Genomic DNA, 10,458 nt, shown 5'->3' on the forward strand with positions numbered 1-10,458 from the left:
TATATATATATATATATACACACACACACACATATATATATATATATATATATAATCGAACGCGATTATCGGTAGGAGATAGAATTAACGGATTTAACATATTGTTGTAAGAAAACTAATATCGCAACAACGGAACCCCCCGCGTACATATGTCAAAATACATCGATATAAGTAACAATGTCACACCACACAAAAACTGTCCTATAGTGTTCTTCTTCAATGAATAACAAGTTGCTTTACATTTTGGATCGAAATGCGTCGCGTATAAAATGGAGATAAAACTGACGTAAGTAACATGAAATCCCATCATGTCTGGAAGAATTCGTGTTCGTGTTATTTGCCGGATACATGCAAATATTGAATCCTCGCAATGAAAAAGCAATCCAAATTATCGATTAGAGCCATATTATGATACGCGTTGTTAATTAGTACGTGTACCTCTCGACACATAAATACCGTAATATCAATGTTACAAACGGACTGAGCGCTTAAGTTAAATATTAGCTAGATTTCTTACAGAACTACGTCTAACTGCAGACCGAGGAGATGCTCGCAGAAGAAAGATCGAACCTATTATTGTGAAGTATTCAATCAGTCGCAACAGTCTCGGTTTCTATCATAAAAGATTTTCGTTTTCGAGGAACTGAATACACATCTTCGAAAGAGCGTACTCAAGCGGGCCGCATAATACAAGAGTCAATTTTTCACTCACGGTACACACTTTACGCGACCGCGCGCTACATAGATGTACCATTTGATATCTCGATATTCAATTTAGGAAAATTTATTTCTCTTTTAATCGTACGAACAAGAATATCATACGTAGAAGAATTTAGTATCTACAGTTTTACAGACCATGTTGCTCGCTGTGCCTTAAAGAATAAATAATATTTGATATTCTCCGCGCAGCTCGTAGCTACCATTTAGAGAAATACGGCCGTCAAATGCAGTCACGATTAGTCCGTTGTTACTGTTGGCAGAATCTTTCATGTCAAATGAACGATACGTTAAAAATGGTGTTGCGAATAATTACACACTATTCGACCTACGAAATCGTCAATAATATAGATATAACGAACGGCGAGTGATAGTCATTTTTTGGCGTGGTGCGATTGTGTGTATAGACATTCGTTCATAGTACAAATTATTCTTAAGTCTAAAAAAAAGATATGGACATTTCTCGTTAAATCTCAACCAATATCATCTGTTCTCGAAATATGTTTCTTTTTTTTTTGATGGATAAATATATACAAAAATATTTACAGATACATTTACACCACTAATGCAGTCGAATATATTGAGACAACTTAAATAATGGTGCGCTGTAATTGCAATAATTTAGTTAAAAATTAATACTTCCTACGACAAATCTTTGATCAAAGAGCTTAAATAACTAAACAAGTACCTTGGAAACCTATGATTGCTGAAACGAATCGCACGCATTTGTAATGATACAAATTTCTTTTTTTGAATAAAAGTTTCTTATAGGATTTCAACAAATAACGAAGTAATAGTCCACTACCAAAGGTAAAATGGACTAGATTACGAAGCAGGTAATGTAGCATGTTATGCACACAATAAATCATCTAAATTTAGTGTAAGTTATATTTGTGCTGCAATGTAAAAGACTTGGATTACTTAGAAAAAAGAAAAGAACCCGTCGCAAAGCTAATTTTACCATCGCCACAATAGACTTCGAAGAAACATGGCTATTACAAGTTAAGTGTAGTAGGCGATTATTTCAGATACTATGCATCTTTTATGTTGATTTCATTCCGAATATACCCGGATTTCACATGTGCAAGTTGAATTTCCTAGTCGAGAACGTCAACTTGGACAAAGGCACGATTGACGTAGGTAATGCTTGTGCAAAATATCGCTATATAAAAATTAAAACTCTCCCCGTTTTCAAAAAAAAAAAAACTAAAATAACAATAAATATAAGCAAAGCGAATACTATGTTTGTATACAATGTACAATAGAAGTCCTGTCTCTCATTTCTTCCCTTTTTTTTTTATATCCTCTCTCGATCTATCTAATAAAAATATTCAGAATCACTACCTTCATTTGAAAATTGAGAAATCATTCAGACATCATTCAGTCCCACTCGCTAAGTTCGTTCCTAACTGTATTAAGTTCTTTCTTAATTCACGCCTTTGGTGTACTCAGCTCTCAACTGGCCGAGTGTCACTTTTATATCGTGGAAACTCGGTCTCTTTTCCGGCTGCAAATCCCATGCCTACCAAGAGAGAGAGAGAGAGAGAGACAAACACATAACTCGGTAAAACAATGTCGACAATAAGATACGACATGCAACACATGTGTGTGTATATGTAAGAGACTGAAATTTAATAATCTACCTGTCTCATAATATCATAAACTTCCGGAGGACATCCGTCTGGCGGCTCCATCTTGTATCCTTTTTCCACGCACTTCACAACGTCGGCTAAAGGCTACAATGAGAAATGAAACGTGACACAAGCGCATCGAGCGTGTCGTACACCAATCGAAGACTTCGGCGTTAAACATGTACACTTACAATTCGCGGGTACGGCACGCGACCAAAGGAATAGATCTCCCAAAGAAGAATTCCGAAGCTCCACATGTCAGACTTGTTTGAGAACTTCTGGAAACAGCAATGTGATACGTAATTACACAACTATATCCCCCAATCCGCCGGCAACGCAGATCATTCGCACGCTTACGCTCTGTTTTAAAGCTTCCGGTGCAGTCCACTTGATCGGCAGCTTGCCACCGTCGAGGGAAAAGTTTTCGTCCCGCGCCAAGCCGAAATCGGATACTTTCGCGGAGTTATCCTCCGCCACGAGAACGTTCCTCGCCGCCAGGTCTCGATGCACGACGTGTCTGGACTCCAGATAAGCCATACCGGCGCACGTATCGCTGCAATATTAAGCCCCCGATCAATTAAACCGCGGCAGATGCGGCGGTTTACGATAACCGTCACGAATAACGACTCTTGCATACTTCCGGCTCTTGCATACATACTAGGCGAAATTAATCTGATCCTTCTTCGAGACGTGCAGCCGGCCTCTCGATCGTAAATAGTCCACCAGCGATCCCTTGCTCATATATTCCGTAACCAGGTATATGTGTTGATTATTAAAAACGAGACCGAGTAACTTAACCAGATTGTCATGAATCAACGAGGTCATTAAGCTCGCCTCGGCGAGAAACCTTTGCGCCGCCTCGCTGTTATCCTTCAGCATCTTCACCGCGACCTTCTCTCCCCGATAGACACCTAACAGCACATCCCCGAATTCTCCCTTTCCGATGCACTCTCTTAATTCTAAGTCGTGAGTCTGAATCACCCAGCCGGCCTCCACGAACGCTTTCGGGTCCACGCAGAAATCCTGCTTGCCCTGCTTCGGCAGTGACTTGGTCAGTTGCGTGCACAAACCGTCCGCGTCCTGCTCGTAGTGCTCCACCAGAAGCGCCAGATTCTCGAAGAACTCCTCGTCGTCGATCGTCAATTGGTTGTTCTTGTACTTCACCCTGTAGTGCTGCACGCGCCCTTGGTAACAGACGCACAGCGTGTAGTCCCCGGGGAAGTTGGTGGACTCTCGAACTAGGAATAGGCCGTCTTCTCGCGGCCGCAGTAATCTTTCCGCCGTTTCCCTCGATATCTTCCCGTGAAACCATCTGGACAGAGGAGACGACCGTACAATTTCGTTACGGACCAATGAGCAAAACGTCGACCCAGAGAGTCTGTCGTTGCTGTCCCCTCTCGCAACTGCGTTTCCGCCGATTCCGTCTCCGACAACTCCAGTTGCGTGTCGCGTTTCAGGGGATGCCATACTTGAAAACTTCGCCGGCAAAATAGTGACTTCTCTTTGCCAAATTTCCGTCCCATTGACTGTGCGGGATTATAAATGCTTTCACATAATAAAAGTATGCTCGATATGAGCGAAAATAATTCGAAATTTCAAAATTGACACCCCTAGTTGTCAGTTAACGTAAATATTTGCCCGACACGTAGAAATCCTATAGCTTGTACGTCACGAATATGCTTCGACCGTGAAAATGAATGTCAATGAACATTTTTACACCATTCAATTAAAATTTAGAGGCGTAAAAAGGTGCAAATAGTTTGTGGAGCAATTCTTATAAATCTTAAGTGTTTCCCGTTAGATATGATGAAACAGAATCGCGCACATTCATCGCACTTACATTTACGTAAGATCTATATATACGATCGGCGCCGGATACGCTGTACCATTCCTTAGACGGAGAGCCACACAATTTTCAGCCTTATGCATAACGCATAAGGTAGAAAATCGCAAAAATAATGCTAGCCGTAATGATAAGTCCGGCAACCTGTTAGCAGCGGCAGTCTGACGAAAGATTGGCGACAGATCCGTAATGACATCTGTGCTCGCGATCTGCGATTATTCTGTCGACAGAATCTGACGGCAGATTCGCGGCAGAAAGCGAGCTGCAGTACATGTTTATTCCGTCTATATGAATTATTCCATTTGAATCTTTACGAATATAGTAATAGTAAAAAATATTCAATCTAGGAAATGGTACGGCACATATGACTGTACAAAAAATATACAAAAAGATTAGCATAATCAGTGTTTATGTAACGTGACATTTGGAGGATCATTTCGACGTTACCGGCGCTTATCGGGTTCGTCATTGGCCTCGGCATCCCCTTAAAGCGACACAACCGGACACAACGACCCTCTCTCTCCGTCGATGGTCACGTGTATCGGGCTGAACCATAGATAGATACATACGGCATCGCGTTCAGCTTCACCTCGTGCCTCGGATTGACCGGCAAAGCGGTGGTGTTGCCCGGATTAATGGCATTTGAGGTAAGGATCACCGGCGTGGAAGCGGTGTTCATGTGCGTCGTGATATTCACCGGGGCGGTGACGCTTGAATGCGTGGTCATTGTCGGCGATACCGGGTGGGACGGAATGTTACCTGCAGTCAGGTTGGAAGGTACGCTGTGCTGCTGAGTGCTGTTTTGTATGAGGGGATGGGACGTTACGTTTGAAGGGATAGTATGATGATTTTGATTGCCGTCGAGCTTTGCTTGCCGCGCTGGCGCTGACACGTTCGGGTATCCACCACCCGCATTGTGGTACGTTGGCATGGCAGCTGCCACAGTAGGCTCCGTCAACCTGCGAAGATGAATGAAGCGCATTCATGAGCGGGGCGGCGTTCATCAGACGCTCGTTAAGTCAAACGCGTTCTCTATCCGAGTTGCTACGCACTCGTGATACACGTGGAAGTAACATGGGACAGGGCGATAGTACGGAATAGAAATTTCGTGCACGCCAAGCTGAGCTTTCGGACATTCTTCCGAGGAGAACGTGGAGACTTTTTTTATATAATGGTCAATATAGATAGCGTTAACGTCGAAGATAACGTTAATGTACGAAACGGAGAGATTTCATTTCTCTCATGCGTTGTACTCTTGCATTAATGCAGTTGGCCCGTGACTGTATTTTTAGAAAGGCAACGGGTAATACAATACGAAAAAGCTCGGCAATCTGTGCAAAAATGTTTATAAACATAATTAATGATATGCAGCTTTGACACTCATATAGTTTAAAAACTCAAAGAAATCATTATTTCTCGCGCTTTGGCGTACAACACGGACTGGAATCATTCATTTTAAGCATATATTTGCAAAATATATACACCGATAGACGCAAAAAAAAATGATCGTGACGTCAGATTTTTCTGTATTTTTCTGTACCTTCCGTATTTTTACATGTTAACACTTTAATGGCCGCTCACACAACATGTATGTGATAGCCGGAACAACTGTTATTGTCCGTTCACATAACATGTGTGTGATGCTACCGCTGAAGATTACTGGCCAGTACCACACTCTCTGTGTGATGATTTATGAATGTAAACAAGTGATTTTATGAATGTAAACAGCAAATTTTAATAAAGTTTTCTTAAATTAATTTTTCAAAAATATTGCCGGCCCCTGGCGACGTTTGACTGCGTAGACGTGCGGGCATTAAAATGTTAATTATAAATTTTTACGGTTATTTAACCATTTTGTCTTTGAAAGAATGTCTAGTCGAGAGGCACGAAGGGAAATATAACACGTGCAATATTACCAAATCTTTACAAGCTAGTTGTTATATACTTCAATCATTATTAAAAATTGAGTATTTTACATATAAATTTCTGGAAAATCAGATAGTTAAGGATCTTGTGATTTTTGTATAATATTTCTGCAAGTCTTTTATCGTCTTCTCGTTTTTCATTAAAACCGTAAAAGTAATTTGATCGCTAGTATTAAAAAAACGGGAAGCCGTTTTTGTACCTGTGATACATGCAAACTAACTTTGCTCGAACTTTGGCTTCAGTTACCTCAGCTTTGGTGCGGTCAAACTTTTTCCAGTTTTACACGTGTGTAAATTGTACTTAAAATTAATATGCTATTAAAATGTGAGAAGTTCCCTAAGAAATTAAATTTACGGACCGGCTACCTCAACAGTAAATTGAGTTGTTAAACGGTTACGGCGCATCGATAGAGTTTTGCTGTCAGTTTTTACCGGGGATCGTCGAGGAACTGCAAGTTTCACAAAAGAGGGAGAGAGAGAGAGAGAGAGAGAGAGAGAGAACTTTCCCGGCGAAAGAAGATGTGTCTCCGGTCACAAAAATAATGAACGAGGCGCAAAGTGATTGGCAATGCCCGGCAACTCGTCTCAATTAGTCCGGCGATATAACGTGCTCGCGAGAGCGAGCCCGTATAGGAAGTGATAATTAATAAAACTCGTTAGGCAAATTAAGCCCGATACATATTCAGCCTGGCATCCGTATCCGCCGACCGCGCTGAGTTTTAATACAGCGGTAGTTGGTCTAAAGTGCCTATTGTTTCAAGGCGTACACCGTCGCGATGCTCATCCGCCGCGTTACGATGTGTGCCGACACACGGCCACCGTACATGGAACGTATGTACGCGTATATGATAGGTGAGTCACTGCCGCGCGTATTTTCGCAACGATTGTAATACGAATAAGCGTGGTAACAGGCCGGCAATTATCAGAACCTGACTAAGCGACATGATTTCTATGCGGAATGTATTTCCCAGAGGAGAATTTATTACGAAGAATCGCACACGTGTCATTCGTCTCCGTACCGGTACGGGTCCGAATAAGCGTTCGAACATATTCGTATATTACACGTGTCGAGGAACAAGATTAACCGGAGTAAAATTTGCATCGAAATAATGCGAAAAAAGATGTCGAGAGAGAGAGAGAGAAAGAAATTGTGAGAAAAAGAGATACATTCTCGATGTACGTTCGTTCGGATGAACGAAATGTACGCAGGAAAATAGCTTTTAGAGGATGCTTCTCGGTTCTGCGGATCCGGCAACGATTTTCTCGCGTTATCCGCATTATGATCGGGCGTAGTAACAGGAGAAACAAATCCATCACACCGGGAAATATTGAATAATTCAGTCGAGAGTCTATCCTTAGTCGACGCCTGCGAGACAGAAAGATAAAGAGAGAGAGAAAAGCAGAAACGAGCGACTTATGTCACGCGAAAACGTATACTTGCAGCGGAACATAATAATATGAGAATCGCCGTTACGTAAGCCCGGATAGTCACATTTCTGTCGTGTGCCCCCGAGGATTTCGCAAGAGACAGATAAGCGACTAACCAGATGCGATGAGAGAAGAATACGAGAGACGGATTTTTCATATATCGGGTTGTTCTCGTCTTCCGAATGAAATATAAAAATTTTGCACGCTTAGGGTCCACATAATTTCCGCGTTACGTCGCTGATAACGATGATAACGTAAGCGCGCAATGGGAAGTTAAACGTCTCAAATTTTACGGATCTTCGAGCTACAACGGGTGTCCTATATACCCACCTACTTCCCTATGTCAAGACGGAATTTCGCTCGTCAGTCAGAAAACAGTATCGTGCCCGCTGGGTGCGAAACGCCTTGAATATCAATATTGAATTCGAATGCGCGCCGCATACGTATAATACATGTTCCATCGCGCTTGTCAGGTGACCCGACTGCCCCAGCCGTTGTTACTGCATAGATTTCGGCCTAATGAAATTTATTATCAGTCGCACGCGACGTTAATTCCCCCGCCGGGGCGACATGCATGAAGAAAGAAGGAAAAAAAGCGCTTCGAACTGATCTATCGCGTACAACGAAGTACTTAAGAAAGTGTTGCATGTTATAAATTTGCAAACGTTTATGACTCAAACCATCTGTGTGCCCACAGTATCTGTGATTCAGAGGAAGTGCGCCGTTTCTGACGATTGAACACTCCTCGTATTAGTACATCTCTCTTCCTCTCTCTCTCTCTCTCTTTTGTGTGAAAATTTAATAAATTTGCATATTAATCTCCATAATAGTTTTTTATTAAATTAATATTTTTGGTTCAGAAAATAGAGATTAAAAATAGCACGCTAATTTTTTAAGGAACCCTTGTAAAAAGTGTCAATTTTAGTTACAAATATCTCAGTTCTCGAGTGATCGATCTTTTTCTAATTCCATGAGCAGTGAATTAGATAATATTTCAATATGTAGACAATGCAAATTTCACCGAATTCTTATCAAATTCATTTCACCTCATGCAACCTCTTTTAAAGTAGAATAGCTTTTTATTCAAGCTCTGAATTACCGTCGAACTCTTGGTGTCACTTTTAAATGCAACGTAAATCAATTAACATCTCGAGTGGTGCGTTACAAATAAGTCGTTATAAAAAAAAAGTACCTTGTGACTTAATACTGCGTGACTTCGCTTTTAATGGCAGCGATCGCTCGTTGCGCAACGAAGCAGTCGAAGTTCCATTTTAACAAACAGCCTTATCGGAAATCTAGAAGTGCAAGACGGACCGAATGTTCTGTAAGGCAAATATTCTCGCGTGCGTTTGGCTTGGGAGAGCCGAGGAGAAGAAACTGCGAGTCGGCTTCGTACATAACGACGATGTTCAACGACATACTTATAAAATATCTCGGACCGGCCGAGAGCAGCGCGGTGCCGCCTATGTTAATTTCAGCTGAATACGCAGGCACGATAATTATGCGGCTCGTATGCAGATCTCAAGGCCGGCTCAGAAGTTTCTGTTTACATCGGTGTTTTTTCGAACTCCTCACTCGTGACTCACTCTGTCGAGAAGCGCCTTCTTCATACGAAGAACCGCAGGCCACAGTCCAACACAACGTTCGCACGACGTTCGCGACGCGGTTACGTTCGCACGTGGAATGCTCCATTTATCAGGAAAAAGGAAATGTTTCCGTGTCCGTGATGCGACCGCCGTCCGTGTGAATACGGTTGTAAGCTCTCAAGGCTGAACAATAACTGAAATAATCGCGGTTCTCACCGGCCTCCGGCAAACGGGACAAGAGAGCCCTTTCTGTGTGCACGGTATATCTCTTCACTGACGAAAATTCCCTTTTTTTTCCAAGCATTTACGTTGTGGTGCGCGGGGAAAAATAATTTAGAAACAGATTTTAATGCTGCCGTATATATAACAGCTGTTGTATTTAGCAACAAATTCAAAGTCCGACGTTCAAAGTTCAACATACTGGCTGTCTGTCGCTGAGAAAAACAGCTATCGTACACTTGTAGATTAAGTCACTCGGAACAAAAAAGTTCACCATTTTGCAAATAACATGCAAATTTTTTTAGCTCTTAATTAAAGAAACCTCTATACGTGGCCATTTTCAATAATCAATAACTCGAAATTTTGCGTGTTGTTCGTAAAATGGCAGAGGACTTTTCTGCTCGGTTTAACCCGTTCTACACTTTCGTGAAGTTTGTCCCTGCTAGTCTGAGACGCCCTGACAAAATACTTGAGAACACCTCTTAACGCACTTATGCTAGTCACGATGCAGACGATAACCGAAATATGTCTATCTGGGTATGTAAGGATCTCAAAAAAGGACCTTCATAAAAAGATCTCAAAAACTAACTCCTAAAATATCAGATAAATAAATATATTAAAAAAAAAAAAACGACAGCACAAAACTTGCCGTCTCTCTCCGAATTATTTCTTCTCGTGTAGATAAAAGATCACGTGACGATGAAAGAGGCGCATGGTCTTCCTTTAATTACAGAGCAGCGCAAGTAGAGCAGCCCCGCGACGCCTGGAAGCCGCGGAACGAACGCGAGATCGGCGTGATCGGGTCGCGGTTGCACGGAGAGAGTCTCGTGTTTATCGGCCGTGTGCACCAGACGAGACGACATTCTTCCGTGTGATCGGCGATTCGCGAGCTCTCGCGCGACGGACCGCGGGTTCTCGATCGCGGGATCTCGATTTCGCGAGCGATTTATGCGCGGCTCGTGCCCGCCGCTCGCATATGCGCCGGCCGGCCGGCACGCACCGCGGTCCTATTAATATCACGCGAGAGAGAGAGAGAGAGAGAGAGAAAGAGAGCGTAAAAGGGCGCGCGAAAGGCACGACGGACGGGAGGAAGGCAGCGAAGAAAAACG

At 42.4% G+C, this 10,458-nt stretch overlaps 1 protein-coding gene across 3 annotated transcripts in view; it reads right to left on the bottom strand.

Annotated features, from left to right (window-relative positions):
- Positions 1 to 762: 762 nt before the first annotated feature.
- The window catches only part of LOC106749652 (tyrosine-protein kinase CSK-like), a 15,205-nt gene continuing 5,509 nt past the window's right edge, over positions 763 to 10,458 (bottom strand). For 2 of the 3 annotated variants that reach the window (XM_014629340.1, XM_014629332.1), the window contains 6 exons: positions 4,761 to 5,150; positions 3,007 to 3,660; positions 2,706 to 2,901; positions 2,540 to 2,626; positions 2,361 to 2,453; positions 763 to 2,239 (listed from right to left, as the gene is read on the bottom strand). In XM_014629340.1, the coding sequence (XP_014484826.1) occupies positions 2,144 to 2,239; positions 2,361 to 2,453; positions 2,540 to 2,626; positions 2,706 to 2,901; positions 3,007 to 3,660; positions 4,761 to 5,122 (1,488 nt within the window). In that variant the 5' untranslated portion in view covers positions 5,123 to 5,150 and the 3' untranslated portion in view covers positions 763 to 2,143. The remainder of the gene's footprint in view (positions 2,240 to 2,360; positions 2,454 to 2,539; positions 2,627 to 2,705; positions 2,902 to 3,006; positions 3,661 to 4,760; positions 5,151 to 10,458) is intronic. The other variant, XM_014629323.1, reaches the window with a different exon arrangement.

This window comes from Dinoponera quadriceps, unplaced genomic scaffold (genome assembly GCF_001313825.1).
Source record: "Dinoponera quadriceps isolate SergipeBrazil2010 unplaced genomic scaffold, ASM131382v1 scaffold37, whole genome shotgun sequence".
NCBI classification, from domain to species: domain Eukaryota; kingdom Metazoa; phylum Arthropoda; class Insecta; order Hymenoptera; family Formicidae; genus Dinoponera; species Dinoponera quadriceps.